The sequence below is a fragment of the Camelina sativa genome, chromosome 17 (assembly GCF_030686135.1).
Source record: "Camelina sativa cultivar CO46 ecotype springtype chromosome 17, ASM3068613v1".
NCBI lineage: Eukaryota > Viridiplantae > Streptophyta > Magnoliopsida > Brassicales > Brassicaceae > Camelina > Camelina sativa.
In genome coordinates, this window is record NC_141896.1 from 10046360 (window position 1) to 10072604 (window position 26245).

A 26245-nucleotide genomic window follows, 5' to 3' on the forward strand; every position below is an offset into this window, starting at 1 on the left:
TATTAAAAAAAATCGAAAAGATTTTCTAAAATCTACAACAAATTCAAATGAAAAGCTAATGAAATAATAATAACTAGGTACTAACTAACCCGCAGAAAACCGCGCACTGAACCTTTTTTTAATGAAAATTTGTAATAATTTATTTTGTATTATGTTATTTATTAATTTTTAAAATCTAAGCTGTTAAACAAAACTGATATAAATGTTGATAAAATTTATTGTTGTAGATTTTCTTTGATTAGATTTTTTAAATCTTAGTTGTTAATTTTTTAATAATATATTTTTCAAGTACAAATTAGTTTAGATTCGAATAGATTTTATTTATTTTTGTAAATTTAATTTAATTTGATCTGTCAACGATTTTTTTTGTTTACATTAATAATTAATAAAGATTAATTAATTAACTAATTAAGTTTTTTCTAATGACAAGTGAATGTAATTTTTTACACATTTTAAGGTTAGTTTCATATTTGTACTTCTCCACTAATATAGTAGTACTAGATTATGATTAAAAAAAAAAAAAGTAGTACTAGATTAGGATCTGTGATAGAGCACGAGTTGAAATTCTTTTTATTTATATTGTAATTTTTATATAAAATATAATTTATGTGATTGTTTTTAAAAGTTGTTGTGAATAAAACATTATGCAATAAAATCATATGTTAAATATGATGACTTGATTTTTTTTTGAGATTTTGTTGCTAGTATAATCAGAAATCATTCTTAATCCGCGGAAGAGGGATTAATTTTTGAGATTTTGTTGCATATATATTTTTAATTAAATATTCTTTGAAGATTTTATTTTATTCTTTCAAATACCTTTTTTTAAGAGGATTTGAAATCGAGATTTAACTAATAGTTACAACTCCTACATATAATATATAACCTATCAAATAATTAATCTTATAACCAATATTATATAGTCTACAAAAAAGGTTGTGTACTTCCGTTTAATTATATAGGGGATGATTATAAAAATACTTTCGAAAGAAAAAATAAATTCATGACAAGAGACTTATCAGTAATAACTTATCTCGTTTTCTTAAAACCCGAGACTGGCTATGGTCAAACCACAAAACATCTTAACATTGTATCACCATTAGAGAGACCTGCTACGTTTGTGTTTTTCTTTTGAAAAACAAGCTCAAATTAAACTGAAGAAAACACTCGTCTGAATTGTTTGGAAGATACATAATTTTACACTTTGTACGTTGCCTATGTAGAGAGATAGGGAATAGTCAAAGGCAAAAAAGTTCAGATCCTTAGGAACATGTTACAGTACTACAAAATTCTTTAAATCGGTTGATCATCCCATTGTCGCCAAATACAAACCTAATGTCTAACTGTAAAAACCCGTCGTGATGATTCTCCAGTCACTGATGAAGAACGTGGAGGATATTAAACAACTCAGTTGAATTTACCAATCTCCATTTTCTTCTTAATTGCTCGTTGTCCATGGTATATGAACGAATCTAGTATTCCCGACACCGTGAAGATACCTGCAAATCAAAGATAGTTATTTAGTTCTGAATTTGATGATAACTTATCAGTAAAATGTTTGATGTAATCCATTACCTCCAACTATAGCGCACACATTTGTTAGGAAGTGCAAGAACTCCACATGTTGCTCCTCAAATATCACCTAACAACAAATCATATGAAAATGTGTTTTTGAGTCATAGTTTCCATTAGTATTTTATTAACACAATACCAAAAAGCTCCAAACAGACCTTAATTGGTGAAAGGTCATAGTAAAAGAAAACACCAGGTGGGGATTGCATGCGACCTCCTTCCATACCCTGGAAATGTTCTGTCACAGAGAACTGCCAAAAACCAAAACCCATTTGTTACATTTTAACATAAAGGAAAGGTCAAGATGTTTAAACAGAGGTTTGGTGATTTAGCTTTTACCTGGTTTGACTGAATAGTATTCTGGTGAACATCAGTGTATATGCTGGGTACCACCTGCATCCACACCACAACCATTACAGTCAACAATTATAGTACGCAAAAGCTAAAACCGGTGGAGAAAAGAAATTGCATTTAAGAATCTCAACAAGTAAAATATTCTCATACTTCTCTATCAGCAAATTCAGCTAATAAATAGCCATTAAGAAATCTCACTGATGCCTATTCGAAAACATTTATGTAATGTATTGTGTACCAGTTGAGAATGTTACTGATGGAAAATGATGTAAAAATAAGGCATACCTTGATGAAATATTGATACACGCCACTCTCTTTCCCCTGATGCCACTGCACACTGAGAGAACCAAGAGAAAGTTTCAGAAGATATGATGACTGGAAAAGCGATAACAGGCACTAGTAACGGCTTGGGGAAGAAATGTTTACCCATCTAGAGGGTTCACTACACCAGGGAAAAAGTCCCCAAAGGCCAACCTGTTGACCGTGTGGCTAATCTGTGTAGAGATATAATGAAGTCAAGACCCATTTGAAATATGAGCAACTTTATAAAAGAGAAACTGAAACAAGAACTAAACTTCTCTTACATTGTAATTGCCTTGCTGGAACAATAACATATCATGAAATTGAAAACCGGATTGATGAAAGCTTTGCCCAGGAATGAAATGAAAGTTCCCAGCAACTTTATTAACTTCCAAGAAACCGTGAACATTACAACCTTCACCTTCTTCATCTTTGACCTTTTGCACAAAGCCTTCTCTTTTACACTGAGATGGAATGAGTAAGAATTATCATATAACTAGATGGAAAGTGATGAAACGAAAGACCATATCCATGTCTTATCGGTACTTTTTTCAAATCAAGGAACGTGATCAACCCAATTTTGTTGATATTAAGAGTATGTCAGTATACCTGGTCGATTGATTCAGGGTCTGAGAGGGCCCAACCTTTCTTTCGGTAAGCTTCACGAACTTCCTCACATGAATTACAACAAGCATCATCCGACTGTGAAGTGTGTAAGAAATGACAACCACAACATGTAAAGAGGATCAAAAACATTTCACCAACTAAAAATGGAAATAATCGAATCAACACTAGTGAACTCCGTTGAAGATTTTCTACTGCAACTAACAGTCTAGTATCGCATGTAAGAGCATATTATCGATTTTGGGAAGCTTACCAGTTCGGCTCCAAAACAGGAACCACAATATGTTTCATTGTGTTCCAACCTTCCACCATGTTTCTGTAGTGGTTTCTCAATCTGGGGATAAACAATAGCAATATGGAATTAGAGACATATAACAAAGCAAAAAAAATACAGAACTTCAACAATTTCCATCGCTCAAGACTCTTCTTGCAATGTGATCATAGATAGCCACTGAAAAATGAAAGGTCAAAACCTTTTTTAAAAAACTAACCTTAGTATGACCAATTCCGTCTTGTTTTGCCTCAATGACATTGCCAGAAGAGTCTAATCTTCTTTTAATTATATCATGTCGCTGCAACATAATTCAAAATTCAGACAAAGTGTACACACATCTCGCCTTGAAAAAAACAAGAATGGAAAAAGAACAATCAAGCAGCACATACCACATCAAGGTGCCTCTCTCCGCTAATATCCATGGAATCAAGACTAATAATCGAACATTGCAGCGCAGGGAATGTAACATCAAACTGCAAAAAATTGTATATGGTAAGTTTATTCCTTTACAAAAACTAGTAACCATGACAAAAACTCAAAAGCAGTAAAAGCAAATGAACAAAATTATACATTAATGCGTAGCTTCTCTCCTCTTGATGTATCAACACGAAGCTGAGTCTCCGTCACCGGATGAATGTAAAGCTCTACACACAAAAAAAAAGAAACAAAAACCCACAAATTAAAACTCAAAACCCAGAAGTAAAAATCAAAACTTTGGAGCTCCAATTCTACAAAGCATCGACCTTTAAGCTCCCCCGAATCAAACTGGATCCAAAGCTACGAAAAAAAGAACAGGGGTATGTATATAGAATAATGTGATGAACTTACGAAGCTCGGAGAAGAAGAGAATAAGCATGACGAGAGAAGAGACGAGGGTGATAACACCACCAGAAAGAGTACGCCTGTAGAAATCTTCATTGATTTTAGGGTAAGCGTCCAGATTCCTCAATCTATTCATCACGCCGACCATTCCCTTCCTTAACTCGCCGTTTAGGGTTTGGCTTTAGGCTCTCTCTCTCTCAAACTAGTACTATTTTGACCAGAGAAGGAGATTATTCAACGGGTTAATCACAATCCCCCTGACCTCTTTTGACCTTTCAAGGATCTATCTCTCTCTATTTTCTCGGAATCTCCTCTCTCTCTCTACAAAAAGCTCTTCCCCAAAATAAGCAATAGAATCACAGAACCTCGTAAACGACGTCGTATACAATATATTAAGCTCTTTATTATTATTTTTTTAAATTATTTTCTCCAATTTTTGGCCTTTTGGGCTCTCATCATCATTTATGGCCCATTTAAAAATCCTTTTTTGTTTTTGTTTTTATCATCATTTGTAAAAGAGAAAAGTGGTTATTGTCAAAAAAAAAAAAAAAAAAAAAGAGAAAAATGTTTTTTTTTTTTATTTTTCTTGAAATATGAGAGTAATTATGAAATGTTTAGTCAAACTAATTAGCAGAATCCATTAAATGCAAAAATCTTGTGATACATATTGTTTGATCATCTTCCTTAAATTTTAAATAATTAATACGTTTCTATATATTAAAAAAAAAAGTCAATAGTCTGATGCTTTTTTTTTTCCTCATGCATGAACCTTTTAACAGTCACACAACTGGAAACTCCATATGCATATATTCAAAGAAATGAGAGGTTTCAATTTAATCTCATTTACTAAAATATGATTTATTCAAAGATATGTATTTATTTTCTATATTACCAAAAAATCTTTACTTAATTAGGAGAATAGATTTCTATATTTATTAAATCATTAAATATCATGCGCATGTCATCTTCTATAAATTAGCTTTTACTTTTATATAAATAAAGCCTAAAGAGTAGTTTGTGCAACCACTGAGAACATAGATTATAGCCTCTAGCTAGTGTTTTCGCCACCGCCGAGTTACTCCTACCTCTCTCAGATCGTTGACATGAAGATTAAGAATGTTACCGGAAAGGTCGAAACTTTGGTCGATTCGTTGAGGGATTCGTCTCCGACACGTATCAGATCTTCCTCCTCTGATGAACTCGTATCCGAGAACGATGACGAGATAAGCTCCTGGATTGTAAGTTATTATATTTTGTTATATAGTATGAAATTTATAAATTTGTTTCGATTCATTTTTTTAATATTTGTTTCATTTACGTTTTGATCTTTCAAATGATGTCGTCTGAAATTTATTTTCTTATAAGTTTTCGTTTGTCTAATTTTTGTATCTATGTCTAATACCTCTATATATCCTATATAATTTACAATTTATTTTCCAATACGGATTCCAGTATTTAGAATCTATTAGCTTAGATAAGAGATGTTGGATCATCAAGCACCTATTGTTTTTTTTTATAAATATAAATAACAAAAATAAACTAAACGTTGATGGTTTAACGGTAAAAAGTTAGAAGACAATATATAAATTCAATTTTTCTATAGGTTCAATATTTGCCGTAAACACATTCTTTGACTAATCGAAATTATTATAGGTTTATTAGAAGAAAAAAAAAATCTAAGTATGGGCTATGTGATGACTACATTCTTCATGGGGTTATAGTCGGGTCTCAGTCCCAATACCTGGTTATATTCTGGATTTTAGGCTCTTTTTGTAGTAATTTTAATTTTTGGATTATAGGCTCTTCATCCGTCGGCATTGGATATGTTCGACAAGATCATGAGTGACGCACAAGGCAAAAAAATTATCATGTTTCTTGATTACGACGGAACTCTCTCACGAATCACTGAAGATCACGACAAAGCTTACATAACCGACGAGGTTTTTTTCTTTCTCTTGATCTTGCTTCATCATGTTATGGTTTGAGTTTAGTTCTTGAGCGCTAATATAGATATATTTTGTAGATGCGTGATGTTGTAAAGGAAGTGGCTTTACATTTCAAGACTGCGATCATAAGCGGCAGAAGCACAGACAAAGTAAACTCTCCATCAACAATAATATATTTGACAATATTTGATTTTGCTACGTGCATGTGTATAGATGTAGTAAACTGTATAATGTTACATACTTACATGAGATATGTTTTTGTTTTTTTTCAGGTTCAGAGTTTTGTGAAACTCGCTGGAATCCACTACGCCGGGAGCCACGGCATGGACATTAAGGGTCCGACAAATACTGATGAGGTTTTTTATTTATATTTTTGGTCAATTTTCCCGAAAATTTGTGAGACAAGATTTGTTGTAATACTATCTGATTAATCGGGTCATTGCAGAGTAACCAAGAAGTCATGTTTCAACCTGCAAGTGACTATTTACCAATGATCAACGAGGTTCCATTTTGTAGTTTCGTAATCTTCGGTTTCTTTAACTCTTGTGACGAACTAAAAACGAGAATTTGATTCGTATACTATACAATTTCAGGTGGTTAATGTTTTAAAGGAAAAAACAAAATGTATCCCTGGAGCTACGGTTGAGCACAACAAGTTTTGTCTATCGGTACATTTTCGTCGCGTTGATGAAAAGGTAAGAAATCTAAAAAAACGTTTCTGTCTCCGATAACGTACGGAATGATGTAACATGTTTGTGCTCCACAGGGATGGGCTGCCTTAGCGGAGCAAGTGAGATTGGTTCTGATTGATTATCCGAAACTGAGACTGACACATGGCAAAAAGGTAACATTTTTGACTAGTCACGTAAGTTAATTTATCAAATGTAATAGTTGATTAAGGTATTGTATGCAACCGTAATTATTAATTCGATAAAACAGGTGTTAGAACTCCGACCTTCCATCAAATGGGACAAGGGAAAGGCTCTCGAATTTTTGCTTAACTCATTAGGTGTGTGATCTTTATTCCTTTCTAAGATTTGACTTTTGTAATTCATACTTTCCGTTAATGTTATTTAGATCCGTTAACCTGAAAATATATATGTTTGGTTGAATTAAAATAGGATTAGCAGAATCTGAAGATGTGTTACCGGTTTACATTGGGGATGACCGTACTGATGAAGATGCTTTTAAGGTACACTAAACCAAAACACCATCGTGCATAGTTGATTTAGGATGTGATATTGACGCCATAAAGAGTATTTTTATAGGTTTTATGTGAAAGGGGACAAGGTTTTGGGATTGTCGTCTCAAAAACTATGAAGGAGACCTACGCCTCATACTCTCTCAAAGACCCATCTCAGGTATATTCTATCATGATTTAAAATAATAATAAATGTATGAATTGCATATAAGATTTATACTTCATCGTCATTAGCTAATTATAGTGTTATACTAACTGCAATGTTTATAATGTGCGATGCAGGTTAAAGAATTTCTGGAGCGTTTGGTAAAGTGGAAGAAACAAAAACTTGGAGGAGAAGATGATGAAGAAGAAGTGATTCGTTAGACAGATGGTTAAACAAAAACTTCGTGTGTCTCGTAGCAAACTAAAAGGAGAGACCTTAACTTTTAGATTTTAAATTAAATTGTTTCAATAAATAATACTGAATCTAGGTAATAACCCGTGCTATTGTACGGAGTGAAATTTTTGTTTAAGTTATTATATTTTTAAATATATTTATTTAGTATAACATTTAAACTTATATTGGTTTGAATTCATCAAATTTATGAAAATTTTAAAATAGTAATTGTTTCACCATAAATTTTAGATTGACATATTGGTGAATCTGGATAGAATGTGAACCGAATTAGTGATCGTTAGATTTTTATCAAAATCTTGAACTATCAAATCAGATAAAAATCGCAAAAAACTAAAACTACATGAACCGGATAATTTAAATAAAATTGTTAACCCGGTAAAGCCCGTCCGCTAAACCATCCTGCAACGGATTTAAATATTTTCGAGCCGCAAAATGTCTTTGCATCCGTTCCGCTTGAATTTTTGAGATCCGCGTGGGTTACACATGCATTTCATGATTTCAATAAATCATTTTTTAATAGAAAAATATATCTAAAGCTTAAATTTAATTAATATTTATGTGATAAAGTTTTTTAGAATAACATATTTGTTTTTTAAAAAAATACAATGATATTTAATTGTAAATAATAAATCTAAATAAGGTTAAATAGTTAAATGTGTTTCCCGGCAGCACATCAACTTTTTCAAAACTGTGCTTTTCTATTACTAATACTAGAATAGTACCTGCGCTACGCCGCGAGTTGTTTTTTATAATTTTTTATTATATACATTTTTATGTTTATTTTTTGTATGTTGTATGTAATTTTAGTCTGTTAGCTTTCTCATCACAGCTCATACAACATGCTAAAAAAAAAAAAAAGCTCATACAACAAATGGACAATCATTATAAATTTAATATTTTCCAAATAGACCAACATGTATAGGCAGACATTTAAGCAGTCCCCTTCTCATAAAGTTAAGGAGTACAAATCACTGTTAAAAGTAACTCACACTTGCTAATACCCTTATAACACAATACTCATAACATATTCAAGATCATAGTTCAGTCTACAAATTTCTAATCCAGATAATTCAAACACATCATAGAAAATTCTACAACACAGACAATTGTTGAGCATATACTCAGCAACTATTGAAGAGTAAATAAAGAAAGAAATTACTGCATATCTGCAAATACCACCCTCACCTTAGCCTTAACTTGTTGGAGACTTACAACTTGGTTCTCCATAAACAAAAACATATATTCATGTATGTCCAGTGTCACTTAGTGATCTCATTGGTGACTGGAGGAACATCTACCGTTTGTTCTGAACATACAAAAACCTAGTCCCTACACCGCGAGATATTTTTCTAAATTTGTTTATCTTATTATAAATATAATTTGTAGTAATTAAATAAAATTTAGTATTTGATGTTTTACATTTACTTTTAGATTGTAGTGTCTTTTGCTTATCAGAATTAATTTTTTATTTATATCGCTAAATTTTGTAATTATAATTATATTCTTTATTCGTAATTAGAAAGATAATGTTACAAAATTAAAAATATAATATATTTTCAATTGATAATTATTATTTTCCATTTTCTGATTTGTTAAAATTGTTTAGAGACTATAAATTGGGAAAATTGTTTTTGAAACCGATTCAATATTTTTCTTTGATAATTTTTGAAGAACACCAACCACATATATGAGCATGACAATGCACCATATTATGTTTTAATATAATTTTTTTTTGTAAACACATTTTTTAAAGAATACACATTCTGTAGACACATTAAATTCATATTTTCTATTTTTAACTAAGTTTTGGAAAATAGCTCTGCTCAGTTTAATAATTAAACTAAACCATAATAATTTAATAATAACAACTCCATTTTTAATATAATTTTTTTTTTTTGTCAACAACAAAGAAATTAACTCAAATGAGCCAATTTGGGGGAAAAACGTTTACAAACTTAACATGCTGCGGAGAAGATAATATAATTTTTTTTGTAAACACATTTTTTAAAACACATATTATGTAGACACATCAAATTCATATTTTATATTTTTAACTAAGTTTTGAAAAATAGCTTTGCTCATTTCAATAATTAAACTAAACCGAACTAACAATTTAATAATAACAACTCCAGTTTTTAACTTTAAAAAAAAAAAAACTCCGTTTACGATCTTATCATCTCATGAATACGATTCAATAACTAATCTCAATTCTAATTTAGTAACTTCAATATCACAACCAACGTCATGACTGCGCACTAAAAAAACCAAAGCACCACTTCGACAAACCCATTCAAAAATCTGAAACAGAGATTAGCTCAGTCACTCATTTTCAAAACAGGGAAAGTGATATAAACCTGTGTTTGTGAAACAAGGCAAGTAAACAAAATGGCAAATTCGGAGGAAAACAAATTATGTCGAAGCTAATTAATTCAGCTCAAGTACAATTTAGCAATTGGAATCAAGCAAAGCAAATAACTAAAGTAAGAGCTTTTTTCATTTACAAACTAAATCTCTTTTACTTCAATAACCAAAGGGAGCGACTGTAAAAGTGAAGCAAGAAAAGAGAAAAACAAAAGCAAATCATCCTAATTGAAACCAAACCCAAACCAAACTTTTGGCACATCTAAGGTATTAGTAGGAGACAAAAGAACAAAAGAACACAAAAGTACATGACAAATGTGAAGTCTTGATTTGCTTAAGAGATGTTCATAGCTTCAGCATGATATCTTTCGAGATCTTTGTCAAGGTCCGCAGCCGACTTCCATCCAAGAGTACATTGTTGTATTTCTTCATAGCTAGCATTGTATCATTTCTTCTCATCTACACAACTTCAGCCGATCCCTGTATGACACAGAACATCATATGTCAAAAGTCACAGGAATGCAGTAAAGAGCAAATAAAACAAAACTTACATTTGGACGCCCATTCCTGTCAAAGTGAACCGCATATCTTTTCAGCTCTCCAATCTAGCATATAAATCCTATAAACTTTATATGATATAAATTTTTACCATTTGTTCGTTGAGGAACCTAAGTATATATCAAATGATGACATTGTAGTGGGGCACAAGTCAATTGACCTAAGCTTGACTCAAACTTTGTCACTGAAACTCTTTTCTCAAATTAAAATCACCTCTTTCTTTTTTTCTTATCACTCCTTGTTTATTGTTTTCTGATGAGATACTTGGTTTTAAAACTAAAGAATCAAATCAAAACTAAATAATAAGTGACCCATCTCTAAGCTTATCTCTGTAACTACCACACATCCAGCTCAAAACATAAACCCAAAAAAGCAATATCTAAAAAGCAATCAAAGAAGATGACCATAACTTCAAAACAGATAACATAAAAATCCTTTCAAGATCCAAATCCAAACCAACGAATTTGAAATGATATCATGACGAGATCAGAAGAAGATTGAATTTTAATAGATGAGGACGAAGAAGCATCAATTTGCTACGGAGACATCGAGGGACATTTAGGGGGGGTTATTGGATCCTTGATTTTAATGGATTTAGAAATCCAAGTTAAATCATGTGTTATTCAATCATTCATTTTAAAATCTTTATTAAAATTCTGTGTTATTGGATCTATGAATTCTAAATCCTAATTAAAATCACCCCTTATTCATTATTAAAGATTTGAGTATGGATTTGATTTCATATTGGATTTGGATGGATTTGAAAATATGTTTTACTTATAAATATAGAGATTGAAATCCTTGGTCTCCACCTAGTTATTTGGGTGGATTTGGAAAAAAAATCACAATACGTAATAATGAAAGAAAGAATGACATGATAATAATAAAAAGCATAAAGAGTGTGTTCATGCACAAACATAACAATACGTATCGGACATGATAAATTATGAAGCACCTAATAAAAAATCAAGGGGTTCGAAGACAAAAAATCATGAAGCACCTAATAAAAATAATTCAACTTATAAACAGAAAGCAGAAAGGATGATCCCCTAATAATATTTAGCACTCCATCACGTTACGCTAAATCCAACCATAACGCTCATCAGTGGACATGCTAACAAAGACTTCTTTCATTCCTAATTGGTGAATCACTTTGACTGCATCGTAACGAACGTTTTCTTCCAAATTAGGAACTTCTTTGATAGCTTCCCATACATTATTTCTTTTCTTCTCGACCTCTCTTTGTTCAGCTTCTCTTTGTTGTATTGTTTCTCTTTCTTGTATTAGATCGAAGAGTTTATGAGTTACTGTTGTCAATGAATTCATCTCAGCATGGACATCTGTTGAACCTTCAGATTGACTTGATGGTTCACTTACATTGTTAGTATTGCTTCTATGCTTCCTTCTTAAAGGTAGTTTGTCTAGAGTGCCCCTTGCATTGCTGCATACAAAAGACAAAGGTGTTTCATAATTTTCTGCGAAAGTTTACATAATTTTCTGCGAAAGTTTTGTCGAACGGATATTTTTCCAGAAGAAATCGAGAGTGCAGAAGAAGTTGTCGAAGAAATTAATGACGATGATAATGCTGAAGTACTTACAACCCAAGAACAACAAAGAGAATATGCCAATGAGTGGAGAGAGACAATAACATCAAACATGTGGACTGATTCACTTGAGAATACTACATAAGAGATTATTTTTATAAGTTCTATTTCTTTTATAATTTTTGAATTCTATTCTCTAGGATTTTCAAATCCACTTTCTTTGACTTTCAAATCCACATTATTTGATTTTCAAATCCATATTATTTGATTTAAAAATCCATGGATTCCATATGGATTTCCAAATCTTATAAGGATTTCAAATCCATTAAAATCAAGGATCCAATAACCCCCCCTTAGAAGTGAGGAGAAGAAGGTCGCAAATCAGAAAAAAAATAATTTTATTCCTTCAACAGATATAGTGAGTCACCAATATTATTCTTAGCTGTATTATTGTTTTATTTTGATTGGATATTCATTTTAACTGAGGTGTCACTCTCTGCTTCAATACAAAAGCTAAGGTGTCAAGCTCTGGAAAGAAACACCTTCTTCTTTTATTGTATTGATATAGGGGATAATAAACTTGTCATCAATACAATCTTGTAAAAGTATTTACATAGAATTTTCTTTTATAACCTTTATTGTTTTGGTTCTGGTCATTCATTAGGCATCATCGAATTTTATGTCTCATTGCCATTGGGAATGTTTAAACCAATTGGTCGGAAAATATATTAATTACTAATCAACATGTATGTAAAAAATTATGTGATTCTTTGAGAACAAATTCTTTTAATAATGAAAATAGACTTGAATATGGTCACAAGTCACAACTCACATACTGTAATTTAAATAATTTTTTTTTCATAAATAAATATGTTTTGATCTCATCTACTTTATTAAAATTTGTGAATGTATAATTTACAAATAGAGTATATGATAGTTCGCGGTTCAGTTAATGTTGACGTTTTCTGGTAAATGACAATTAAAAAACTAGAACCCAGCCGTGCGGTTTAGACAAAAATATGAATCTATATAAAGATGTATATACTCAATAAGCTAATGATTAAAATCGTCTTAATCTATAGTTTAGTCGTTGTCAATTGTGAGTTGTGTAGCGGTAAGTCCGGAATTAAAATCCTATTATTCCTATCCACTTCCCATAATATACTATATTGCATTTTAAAAATGTTAGGGTTGGTATTATTTTATAAAACTATTCAGATTAATAACTTAGATTAAAGGAACTAGAATTTTTATTATTTATTTTTTAATTTCCTGATAGCTCAGGGAATCAAAAATTAAAAATATATAGTGTCGACAGAATGTATTCCTTTTCCTAGCAAAGCATATTCCACTGTTTTAAAAACCAATTAGAAAACTAAAATTCAACTTTTAAACCCTTTGATTTTTAAATATTCCATCTGGGATATTATATCCAGTTGAAAGAATCTTTTATTTTATATTTTGGATCCATTCCTTTTCTAATTTTTTATTTAGGACAAAGCAACTATTTTCATACTGAATCTGATGAATACAAAAGCCAAGTGGACAGTCATCAACCACATAACCTTCGACCTCGAAACTAAACCACCCACCAGGCCACCACTAGACCATCATATTATTAGATCACCACCATTTAATTATAACTTAAAAAATGTGACGTCGTTATAAACATTGTAAATTATCACTGAAAACGAAGTTATAATTCAAAACTAAATGACAATAAATATTAAATACACTAACATTCAACTAAAAGCTTTTTAAATGTGCACGGAGCATTGCAAATTTTTTAATTGCCGATAATATTCCTCATTAAAGAAAAGGGAATTTTTTTCATTGATTCTACGAATAAAAAAATGTGTTGTATTTAATTTAAATATACAATGTGACCCTTCGGTTCCTTCCGGAGGCCAAAAAGTTCAGATTTCTCATTCATCGTACATAGAATGATAGAAGTATTTGTTATAATATTACGATGTGTTTTGATTTATATAATAAGATTGTAATAATAGAATTTGGTCCATTCAATTTCGCAGTAATGACTAATGACTATATGTATTCTTGTTAGTGAATTGATATACAATAAGATATGAATCAGATGATCAAGAAAAAAAAAGATATGGAAAAGACTATAAGATTCAATTATACTATGATTCTTCTTCGATATTTCCCGGTAATGATCGAGATAATTGTAAACAATGTTAAAAGCAGCGTGGACCGTTCGATCAAGAACGCTTATAGAGACCGTCCGATGTCTCGTTTTGAAAACATCAAACGAGAAAAAAAAACAAAAAGTTTCTAATTTTGTTATTCGATTTTCCCAAATAAAAATATCATTAAAGGACGGCATTGAATCTGAAAGTGACATGCCTAAAAAAATGATTCTTCTTTGTTCTTTCTAATTTCTATTTTTTTATAATATAAAAGTAAATATATTAAAAACCTTCATCTTCCTCTTCCTTATTTAAACTCCTCTGTTACACTCTCCAAACTCTTAAGCAAAATTAATTGAAAGTAAAGAGAAAAAAAAAACACAGAGAGACTCTCTTTTGTTTTAGAAGTTTCTAAAAATAATGGACGTTTTTGATGGCCTTCCTGATCCGATCATCGTCGACATATTGAACAAAGTTGGAGACGTTAGAACCATACTTCGTTGCAGCTCCCTCTCCAAACGTTTCAACTCACTTGCACCACAGTCCGAGTCACTCATCCTCCGACTTGACCACTCCGAGTCCGATTCACCCAACATTTTCCGATCTTTATTCAACTCCTTTCACGGTCTCCTCTCTCTTTTCTCTAAACCGACCAAACCGATCCTAACTCCGGCTCTATCTCCGAGTCTCCCTTCCAAGATTCTCTCACGTTTCGACAAGATCCGGAGTTTGGACGTCGAGCTTCCACGTGGCGACGTAAAACTCGACAAAGGCGCCGCCGTTAAGTGGAAAGCCGAGTTTGGGAAAACTCTCAAGAGCTGCGTCGTCGTTGCCTTCCGTTCCGCTGCCACCGTGTCTCCTCCCGTCGCCGTCGACGGTGAGTCAGACGCCGAGTTCGTGAATGGACTGAAGACACGCGTGGTGTGTACGATAAACTCCTTGATGGCTGCTTCGACCCGTCATTACTTGATGAGCGAAGTCGTGAAGGAGCATGAGGAGATTGAGAGTTTGGTTATACGTGACGTAGAAGGTGAAGGGATCGTGGTGATGGACGCTGAAGGGCTTAAAGAGTTCAGATCGACGCGTGGGGAAGACGAGGAGGAGCGCGTGGTGAGAAACCGGAGGAGTGTGGTACCGAGCGTTAAGATGAGTATGAGACACGCGCCGTCGCTTATGCTTAAGAGTAGTGGTGTGTGTTTAGAATCAGCGACGCTCGTGATCGTACGACCAAGCGGAGTAGAATACGACGTCGGAGATGATGCTGAGCTGGCGACGGAAGCTTTCGCCGGGAACTGTATGTACGGTGAAGCGGTCGTCGCTTTGTTAAAGTGCAAGAAGACGGCTTTAGAGATGAATTCATTTTAATTTAAAACTTTTGTTGGGCCTTGTAATGGGCCTTGTGGATGCTGCTTGTAAAATATGTTTTTTTTTTTTGTGCCGTGTGCGCATTTTTATAATAAGGTGTACCGTGTACAAATAAAAGTTGGCTTTACACTTTACTTGGCGTTCAAATTTGGTCAATCGTTCGAAGCATATACGGATTTTGATCCTTGCGAGTTGCGACAAAAAAGATTCATTAACATGGCATGAATGGTACCTACAAACGTCAGAAGTTCTACTATAAAAAACAAAAATACGTCAACCAATCCATGTTGCATCTTGTGATCAGTTTAGTTTATATTTGGAAACCCATATAGCTTAAAAAGTACACAAACACAATTTGAAAGACCATATACATTGTTATTTTAATAGGCTAATCCCATATATAATAAAATAGAAGTATACAATTTTTTTTTTGTGACTTATGGCTCTATATAGAAACATTAGTAGATTTTGTAGTCTTATTGTTATGTGATTTTGGTTTTGCGTTGGCTTGATTGTAGCGTTGTGTTTTTTCAGGAATGTACCATCCACAAAATTCAAGAGATTCATCTCTAATGTAATTGTAAGTTTTTCTGTTTGATTAACTAAAGAATAACATTGATACTGTCAGTGAATAGAGAATAGAGAATAAAACATCAATTTTGTTGTAGTATATATATGAATTCTGGTTGGTGCTATGATGTTTTTGAAGGTTTATCTAAGTTGTGTATGTAACTATAGGTATGGTGTAATTATGGTGGAGATATACTCTGTTTTTGGTGAGTGGAAACTTAATGACAAACTTCATTGGAGATTTTTCATCGATACAAACAAAGGTGGATCACTTTGTGAAATTGCTGAGAATATCACATACAAGGATTTAGTTAAGACTATTTTTGAAGATTTCGGACTTGATGGTCTAGTTAAAGAGATTTCACTCAGCTATGAACTTCCAAGGATGAAATTAATGGTAGAAGATTTTCCTCCTATCTTCATTCGCAATGACCGCCAAGTGTGCACTTTCATCAGAAAGATACAAGAAAATCCTGAAATAGGATGTTTGTGTGTATCGGTAAGTACATGACTCTTACTTTTGTTTTTACTGTAACTTTCTTATACTTAATTCTTCAAAGTTTTATAACTTAATTCTTCTTGTAAGAATTTGATCAATCATTTGGTAGTGACATCTCAGTTTATAAGCCACATGGTGATACATGCTCAACCGCTGAAAAAGAAAAGACCAATAATTCATCTGCTCGAGATCCTATTTTGATCCCTACATGAAGTTCACATACGACTGCACATGAAACAAACAAGGTTAGATTCCTTAATATAAGTTTTTAGACAAGATTCGTTTATATTTAGAAAACTCTTCCTAAATCACATAAATGATGAATATCAAGAATTTTAAGGATGAACTCCTTAGGAACGGTTCAAAAATAAAGCTATAGTTACTTGCAAATGTTATTTTTCATTTACTAATCTATTTATTTTTCTAGCAACTTGATCGGTCTATTGGAAGTGATGTTTATACGACACTTAATAATATAAAGATCTCAACAGCTGAAAAAGGAATAGGATCTTATTTAGAGAATTTGGTTCCTCCAACAGATCTCCTTCCTATATCGGGTAACTTCACATTCGACTCGAGGGGATGATGATATATATGTGGATAGATATTTCAAGAACAAGGAAGAGTTGATGTTGAAGATGAGAAAGTGGGCACTTGAATGGAAGTTTGAGTTCAAAGTTTGATGGTCAAACAAAACGAGAGTTATTTTGGGATGTGTTGATGATAAATACAGTTGGAAATTGCGTGCGGCTAGGCTACAATCATCTGAATTCTTTGTGGTGAAGAAGTATTGTCATGAAAACAATTGTGACACAACCCACAAGAATGCCACCATAGACAAGCAACTGCAAAATTTCTTAGGAGTTTTTACTGCAACAACTATGGAGAAAAGAGAGTTGGACTCAAACCAAAACAGACTATGGAGTTGGTCAGAAAAGATCATGGAGTATACATACCATACAAAAAAGCCTGGAGAGCAAAAGAGGAAGGTCAAAATTTGGTTAGAGGCACTGCTGAGGATAGTTATTTAAATCTAGTGTCAGAAAAGATCATGGAGTATACATACCATACAAAAAAGCCTGGAGAGCAAAAGAGGAAGGTCAAAATTTGGTTAGAGGCACTGCTGAGGATAGTTATTTAAATCTAGTGAAATGGTTGTACATGGCAAGTGAAAAAAATCCAGGAACAGTTGCTTACCTTGAGTTGGATCCTTTGAAGAATTTCAAATACGTATTCATCGCATTTGGCCAGTCGATTAGAGGTTTTTCTTGAATGAGAAGAGTGATTGATGTTGATGGTACATTCCTAAAAGGAAAGTATAAGAGAGCTTTGTTAGCAGCTACTGCAGAAGATGGAGATTTTCACTTATACCCGATAGCATTTGCCATTGTTGATTCAGAAAATGATATTGCATGGAATTGGTTCTTTAGGTGTTTGCTCACTATCATCCCTGATGCACCGGATTTGGTATTTGTTTCTGACCGTGCTCAATCCATTGAAAAACAATCTCAGAATTGTATCCAGCATCCCATCATGGCATTTGCAAATTTCATCTCAAAAACAACATCAAGGTAAAGTTCATGAGTAAAAGCTTCTTGCCTCTTGTCGACTCAGCAGCTAATGCTTTTACGTTTCATGAGTTTGAAGGTGTTCTTAGGGATATACAGAATTCTAATCCAAAACTTGCCAAATATTTAGAAGAGGCAGATTTCAAGAAGTGGGCTCGTTGTTATGCACCATCTAACCGCTACAATATTATGACAACAAACATTGTTGAGTCATTGAATTCTATGTTAAAGGATCCTCGAGAGCAGCCAGTGATTTCACTTCTTGAGACAATCAGGATAACTCTTACAACATGGTTTCATGAGCGACGGGAAAAAGCTGCCAAACACAACAAGCGTGCTACACCAAATGTTACAAATGAGATAGTATTAAGGTTCAGTAATGCAATGAAACTAGATGTTTTTCAAGTGGATCAGCATGAGTTTGGGGTCAAAGATGATAGGAATAAGTTTGTTGTTCACCTAAAGAACAAGACTTTTACCTGATGCGTCTTTGACATTGAAAGGATTCCCTTGCATTCACGCCATTGCTGCTGCAAAGTGTACAAACATGGATGAATACAAACTTGTTGATCATTTCTATTTGACAGATATTTGGGCTAAAGCATATGCTGAGAGCATTCATCCAAGTGGAGATGTGAAGAGTTGGGTATTTCCAGATTCTATAGCTGCATACTTTTGTGTTCCACCACAAACTAGGATAAAGAGTGGGAGACCTCCAAAAAAGAGAAAGAGATCAGTTGGAGAGTTTGGTGTACCAGGTTCTAAATCTCAAAGTCATAAGTGCATCAGATGTGGTAGAGAAGGACATAATAAAAGTACTTGCAAATTACCAATATGATGCTTTTTATGCATTTGATTTTTTACAATTGTTACTAGATTTATCCAGGAACACTCTACAGTCTACAAATGTAAACTTCATAGCATACTGATATTCATAAGACAATTTCATGAAGGATATCCTGAGTTTCAAGGAGTCTTTCCTGAATATTATAAATTTTTTAAAAATGTGTTTCTCAATCTCTATTGTGTGTGGTGAGTGTTTCTTTGTGGGGTGTGTATATTTTTTACCTCAACCCTTCCTAAATATCATTCAGTCTTTAGTCTTTACCTAATCTATTCCTATATATTTCATGATATATATTAAATGTTATAACTAATTCTCGAATAACATGCTTTAGCCTAGTGGTTACTCTCCCACTTATAATTAGACGATGTCGCGTATTCGAACACCATATATATTAAATGCCATTGTTATGAGGAATGCCATCCTGATTTTTTATAATCCTTTCCTAAATGCCATAATTGATATGTCACCATATATATTAAAGTTTATAACATATTCCCGAATAACAGGCTTTGGCCTACTGGTTAGTCTCCCACTTGTAAATTCACGATGTCGCGGGCTCGAACCTCCTGGATGCGCATTTGAGGAATGTCATTCTGATTTTTTCTAATCTCTTCCTAAATAAATGCCATCCTAAATATATCACCATATATATTAAAGTTTATAACCTATTCCCAAATAACAAGCTTTGGTCTACTGGTTACTCTCCCATTTGATTAATGAAAAGTTGATGTTGAGAAAAAAGAAAAAAAAAAAAAAAAAATCTCGTGATTCTCATCTTCTGACAAACGAAATCAAACGGCTAAAAAAATCAGCAGAAAACTCTGGTCAAAAGAAAATATGATTTCAGTAAACCAATGGTCAAAGATAATTTAATCTAACGGTTAAGTAATTTAATCCAACGGCTGTAAAACAAAAAGACGTACCTATTTGTCCCGAAACTTTTTTTTTATGATCCTCCCTCCATTTTATTCTATTTTGAATTTTCAATCATCTCTCTCTTCTTTTCAAACTGAAAAAAAAAAAAAGCAAACCTTCTCAGAATACTTCTTCCAAGAGCTCAAAAAGCTCCAATCTTTCAGCAACTTAACCGAAGCAAAATCATAATGGAACTGGGAAATTCACAACCTTTCGGAAGAGACACGCCGGAGAAGGATCTGGAGCCGGCACAAACTGAAGACGAACCTCGACAAAGGTTTTCTTTCTCTGAAATCTTTTGTTTTCTGCGGTGTGTTTGTCTCAAATTGTAATTTTTTTCATGAAAGATTGTTTTTTTTAGTTGTTCGTTTCTTTTGATTTTTGAATGCTTAGGGTTTCTGCATATGACCTAATGGTAGTGGAGGGTGATTTAGAGGGGGTTGATAAAAAAAAGGAGGAGATGCATAAAATCCTAGACCAGATTCATGAGAAAGCTTCATCAGTTCTTGATTCATCGCTACGGTCGGAAGAAATCGACGAGCAGTTTGATTTATTAAAGCAGCGAGCCATGGAAGTGGATTTGAAGGAGGAGTCTGTAAGGAAACAGATTCTGGATCTGGAGAGGAGGATTAAGGAAGCTGAGCTGATGGAAGCATCTCTTAAGGAACTTGAAGCGAGGGAGAATGATACCATCAGAGCTGAACTGGAGAAGAAAGAAGAGATTTTTGAACTGAGAAAGCAAGAAGAAGCCATAGAGATTGATGTGAAGAGGAAGTTCCTTGAGTTAAAGGAAAAGGAACTTGAAGAAAGGGAGAAAGAGATTGAATTGAAACAGAGAGAAGTTGAAGAACCATTAATGCAAGCAGGGGGGACTCGGAAGAGACCTAGGCTGGATTCTGGGCCTTCACTGTTGGAAACGAATGGTAGAGATGCTGAGGCTCTTGCACAACAACACAACCATAATGATGAAGACATGGAAAAAGATTCGGCTTCTACATCCTCTCCTGTAAAGATAAGTGAAGGACATGAAAAAGATATTGAAGAAGTTGTTGTCTCCATTGAGCCATTATTGTGTGTTGATTCAGAGTTTGCAGATTTCAGCAAGACGATGAGATCTTTTAAGGCTGGTCAAGTATGGGCTCTATACGATGGTAGAGATTCTATGCCTAGGTTGTATGGTCGGATCAAGAAAATTAATAAACGTGGGAAGAGTATTCAGTTGACATGGTTTGAACATAAAGATGAGGATTATGTTCCTGCTGCTTGTGGGAGGTTCAAATTAGGGATCACAGAAACCATAAGCCAGTTGACCTTTTCTCATGTGATGAATCCCATCATACATAGCAGACACTTCATCGCTGTGAATCCAAGGAAAGGAGAAACATGGGCTCTTTTCAGAGGCTAGAGCAAAAGCTGGAACAGTAACCCGGAACAGCACATGCCTCCTTATAAGTTCGACTTTGTGGAAGTTCTGGTCACCTTTGACGATTGTCTAGGTGTTGGAGTGGCCTATTTAGGAAAAGTTGAGGGATTTGTATCGGTCTATGAACAAGCTGGGCTGGATGGAGTCGTTTCACTCATGATCGCACAAGAGGAAATGCAAAGATTCTCTCACAGGGTGCCATCACTTAAGTTGAATGGGAAGGAGAGAGAGGGAGTTCCCGCTGGTTCTTTCGAGCTAGACCCTGCTGCTATCATCAGTGTTCCACTCACGAGTGATAGCTCTATCAGTGAGGAAGCAGAAGAGACAGAAGAAAGACAGAGCGAGGATTGTGGTAAAACTGGTGAGGTTGAAGATCAAGATGGGTTAAGAAAAGATTTCCCCATTGTCTTAGATTGAGGGTGGTCTATATTTTGTGATGAGTCTGATTGTCTTAGTTCTTCTAAGATGTAGTATTTTATTTCTCAAATGATGGCTGCTTGTTGCAGAAAATGGTACTGTGACCCTTGTGTGATCTGTTTGGACATGTCTTTGTCTCTCCTGAATGGTAATTTCAGGCTGAACCTTTTTTTTTTATTTGCAGTATTATTGTTAACATTTTTATATCAAATTACTGTCAAACAAAGTGGTAACAACTTTTTAAAATATGAAAAGAATTTGTCTTTGGTTACAAACAAAAGAATTTCTTAAATCATTTGGCTACTATATAAACAATATGTGAAATATCTCTCTGACCATAGACACAAAAATAAAGGAGTAATTGATACATAACAATCTTTCTAATTCACAACCTTTTGTAGAGACTCTTTGCTTTTGTTCACCAAAACAATATCTAAACCTCTCCTTTAACTCTTGATCCAACAATCCTCAGAGAATGGAGAACAATGGCGTATCAAGAAAAGTGATATACACCCAGCAAAAAGCTTCAACCGGGTGAAGTGATCTTAGTGCAGTGGCAGAGGTAAGTCCATTTGGCTAATGGGCCGGCCAGTTGTGGCCCAAAGATTGAAGAAAAAAAAACTTCAACCGGATTTAAGTTTTGAACCGTCTAAACCGCCTATATAAAGAGTTATTAAAACGTGGACCGGTTAGCTTAAAACACTAATAATTTATGAAAAAGGCATGATATAACATGATACTAATTTGAGAAATGACGGCATTAAAATCATGATTCTGTAACATTACATGATTGATAGAAACTATATAGTTGCGGAATTATTATATATGCCACTCGATTGTTTACCAAACATAATTGTCTTTTTTGGACGTTGAAAGAACCATACATTACTATAGTTCTTTGCCGCCGCTAAGCATCATCACCTTCTTCCATTCTTTAAACTTATATATATGAGTAGTGACTTAAAAATTAAATATCAATGGTTTGAGATTCCTTTGCTTTAAGTAATAAAGAATCGATAAATGATTGATTCTGATATCATTGAAAACACCTAATCTATTCCTGTAATCATTGTCGTAGGCTCGTAACCATCGAGTACCATTATGACCAAAAGGTCGTTGATTAATCATTAACAAACTAAATAAATCACGTTATTTGTACTTTTCAAAGCTGCGGAGTTATACAAACGTGAGGTTTATACGATCGAAGATGTGGTCAATACATTTAACATGATTATCAAAACGTTTTAGTTCTTTGCAAACAAATTGTATGTATAACAGAATAATATCTCTTGTAGTTGTTAAGCAAAGCTTTTTATTAGTGCGGATATTAGCTCAACTATAGCCCATAGTCACGAATGATGACTAAATCCAAAACACTAACAGAAGTGGTAGCCAAAACCAATTAGTATATATATATATATATATATATGTGATATTTGATCAATTAATTTTCTATTCTAAGCATGTTGAATTAAGTAATCTTTAGGTCATTAGTTTGGTTATGCTGTACAATATTAACATGTTATATAATTTAATATTCCGAGTGAAGTTCTGATAAACCTAATTCTGTTTTGAATTCAGTTTAGTTTCAAGTCGAATTGCATACGAGAGGTTCAAGTCGAACGGAATACGAGAGAGAGATACAAGTCAACATAGTTTGCATCTCTTTCATTCATTTAATCTGGTATAGTAAAGTTGAAAAAGAGAAAGCCTTTAAAAAATTTCCCAATTATATGGCCTACTTGATCATCAACTATATCACCATTGTCACATTCGTATCCGCCTTATATATATATATATAATATATATACGTTAACATTGTACTGTATAAACAAAATAGCTTTAAAATATAGAATGCAAAGAAGAAAGCATGATGAAAAAACAAACATAAATAACAACGTAACATGTCTTTTAATTTACACCGAACGGTTAATATTCGTAGAATTTTATGAATTTGAATACATGGTTGAAATTGATACTTGATGGTAGCAATCAAAACCACATAATGATGGTCAATTTACTTTAATATAATAGTTTTAAATAAAAAGATTTCTCAAAAGCTAAAGCTTGCGGAGCTGTCAGCACAAAGGTCTAAAATAAACAAAAAATTTAAAGAAGAGGAAAGCAATTTTAAAACCAGTAGCAGAACTCATAAAAAGCTAAAACCACCATCTTCAAGATCGATCATATATACCTAAGAAACAAATCGAAGAAGAAGAAGAGAAAATCAAATTGGAAAAAAATGATTAGAGGAGGAGGAAAGTCTTCAGGTTACTCAGCAGATTTGATGGTTTGTTTCCCTTCAAGAACACATTTGTCTTTACCTTCCAAATCCATTTCTAGCCCTTCTCCTTCCTTTAACCGCCGTCAAAATGCTCCACACCACCGCCGCAGCCTCAGTAAGCTCTCAGTCAGTGGCGGTGGAGTCCGTCAGAATCGCGGTGGAGGAAGGGAGATAGCAGAAGAACCTACATCTCCGAAAGTCACGTGTGCTGGTCAGATCAAAGTGCGGCCGAGCAAAGGCGACAACGGTACCGGTGGGAGAAAGAATTGGCAGTCTTTGATGGCGGAGATGGAGAAGATACATAGAAACAAGTCGGAGAGTAAGTTGTTTGGGATCAAGAAAGATGTCATGGGCTTCTTGACTTGTCTACGTGACCTCAGCTTTGATTTCCGGTGTTTCGGTGCGTTTCCTCCTGTGGATGTGATCTCAGATGATGAAGAAGAAGAAGAAGAAGAAGAGGAAGAGGAAGAGGAGGAAGAAGATGAAAGCTCGGGGACAGTTTTCTCGAAATGGTTTATGGTTTTACATGAGAAGCAGAACAATGAAGAGTGTGTTGACGAAAAGGAAAACGCGTTTTCGGATGTAGAAACTGCGGTTCCTCCGCCAAACGCGTTGTTGCTGATGCGGTGTAGATCTGCGCCGGTTAAGAATTGGTTAGAGGAGAAGAAAGTAGAAACAGAGGAAGGTGGTAACATTGAAAAACAGAGCGGAGAAAAAGAAGAAGAGAATGATACAGTGAGGAAGAAGAAGAAGGATTTGAGATCATTGATGGAGGAAGAGACGAAGAAGATGAATTTGGTTGTGATGGATTACGACACAAACTATTACAAACTCTCTGCAGACATTGCCAAAGAAACTTGGGTTGTCGGTGGAATTCAAGATCCTCTGTTTCGTAGTCGAAGCTGGAAGAAGTGATATTTTTTACTCCCTTTGTAAAAAATTAATACTTTTTTTCTTGTAAATTTGAAGTAAGTTTTTGTATTTACAATAATACTGTTGTGAAAAAAAGATTTGAGACTGGTTTCATACAATGTTTCACTTAGTTTACGTACGTCCAACTTTCTTACTATTAGTTTGGTGCACAAGTTTCTTCCTACATAACATGTATGTACGAGGCCCAAGTTTGTGAGTACGTACCAAACAATTCGAATTACTCAAATCAACAAAAGTTAAATGATAGAATATACGTTTGGTTAATGGCCCAAGTAAACAAACAATATGAAGTGGGAAAGACATGCACATGATAAATATCATCGATATGTTTGAAGCCCATGTATATTGGATTATTGGTTGATCCAAATACAAAATCTGATTACGTAAGAACAAGATACTAATCGACGTAAACATAAGCTTTAGTACTTGACGTTGACGCAGAAGCAAACTGATACTTTGGATGGTGACCCGAAGAGTGGAAATTGCGAGGAAGTTAAGACTTAAGACTAAGGAAAGCCATAATACGCAGCTACTAGCAATATAAAGTGGTCAAAAAGCGAGTAGCTTGTGTCAGAAGCCATACATTTCGTGGCCTTTCCTAATTTGGAAACCATATTAATGATATTCCTTGTCATACTTATGTCTTGACTCAGATTTATACTAACAAGAAATAGAAACTTATTGACTATAGTCTATAGGGAACCAATTTATAGAGCCTATAGTCAACTATATTACGGTCTGTCTAATTGGGATCCATGATTATATAAGGAAGGTTTAATAATTTCCACGAAGTTTCCAAAAGAAAGATGATACGCGTTGTAGACAAATTATGAACAGATCATTTTGTTTCATGAAATTAAATTACTTTGATTTCTTACACCTTTTGTTTCGTTATTGTGCATATGTAATAATATAGCATACAAAAGAGATATGTTATAATTTCGTTTTGTGATTCTTATTCTTCACAGTTAGTTCTTGTAATCAGTTTGCCCTATATGTCTATTGAACTAACTTGTAATCAGTTTGCCCTATATGTCTATTGAATTGTAATTTCAATAATACAGGTAAATCGAACTAGTGAACTAATTTATTTTCTCGGTGAACAAATTTATGCAATGCTTTTGAAGCGTTTTCTAGAAAATAAATACCAAAGTTATAATGTAGGTAATTTTTTCTTTTCTTTTGATGAATGACTAGTGACATTAGCACTTAAATCAACATGGACCTTGTGCTTAAATAATTTATTGATTCTACTTATTTAAGGGTTGTTGGTTCTATGATTTTAATAGATTTAGAAATCTAAACAAAAATCATGTGT

General features: G+C 33.6%; 4 protein-coding genes and 2 pseudogenes across 4 annotated transcripts; 5 read left to right on the plus strand and 1 right to left on the minus strand.

Moving 5' to 3' along the window:
* Positions 1 to 1123: 1123 nt before the first annotated feature.
* Positions 1124 to 4324, minus strand: LOC104756570 (uncharacterized). The gene is made up of 13 exons (XM_010479178.3): positions 3953 to 4324; positions 3695 to 3768; positions 3514 to 3597; positions 3342 to 3422; positions 3104 to 3184; positions 2836 to 2928; positions 2511 to 2690; positions 2353 to 2420; positions 2212 to 2263; positions 1912 to 1965; positions 1731 to 1823; positions 1576 to 1642; positions 1124 to 1499 (listed from the first exon to the last, which is right to left on the minus strand). The coding sequence occupies exons 1-13, from the start codon at positions 4092 to 4094 to the stop codon at positions 1408 to 1410; spliced, it is 1161 nt and encodes a 386-aa protein (XP_010477480.1). The 5' UTR covers positions 4095 to 4324; the 3' UTR covers positions 1124 to 1407.
* Positions 4325 to 4791: 467 nt separating this feature from the next.
* LOC104756571 (putative trehalose-phosphate phosphatase C) lies at positions 4792 to 7696 on the plus strand. Its single transcript, XM_010479179.2, has 11 exons — positions 4792 to 5184; positions 5746 to 5886; positions 5970 to 6041; positions 6165 to 6248; positions 6338 to 6394; positions 6486 to 6587; positions 6659 to 6736; positions 6832 to 6901; positions 7014 to 7084; positions 7161 to 7253; positions 7376 to 7696. The coding sequence occupies exons 1-11, from the start codon at positions 5050 to 5052 to the stop codon at positions 7457 to 7459; spliced, it is 987 nt and encodes a 328-aa protein (XP_010477481.1). The 5' UTR covers positions 4792 to 5049; the 3' UTR covers positions 7460 to 7696.
* Positions 7697 to 14419: 6723 nt separating this feature from the next.
* Positions 14420 to 15602, plus strand: LOC104756573 (F-box protein AUF2-like). The gene has a single exon (XM_010479180.3). The coding sequence runs from the start codon at positions 14527 to 14529 to the stop codon at positions 15469 to 15471; it is 945 nt and encodes a 314-aa protein (XP_010477482.2). The 5' UTR covers positions 14420 to 14526; the 3' UTR covers positions 15472 to 15602.
* A 620-nt stretch (positions 15603 to 16222) lies between these two features.
* Positions 16223 to 18946, plus strand: LOC147923461 (uncharacterized; annotated as a pseudogene).
* A 1112-nt stretch (positions 18947 to 20058) lies between these two features.
* LOC104759354 (uncharacterized) lies at positions 20059 to 21710 on the plus strand (annotated as a pseudogene).
* A 1994-nt stretch (positions 21711 to 23704) lies between these two features.
* LOC104756574 (uncharacterized) lies at positions 23705 to 25045 on the plus strand. The gene has a single exon (XM_010479181.3). It carries the CDS (start codon positions 23953 to 23955, stop codon positions 24907 to 24909), a length of 957 nt encoding a protein of 318 aa, XP_010477483.1. The 5' UTR covers positions 23705 to 23952; the 3' UTR covers positions 24910 to 25045.
* The last annotated feature ends 1200 nt before the right edge of the window (positions 25046 to 26245 follow it).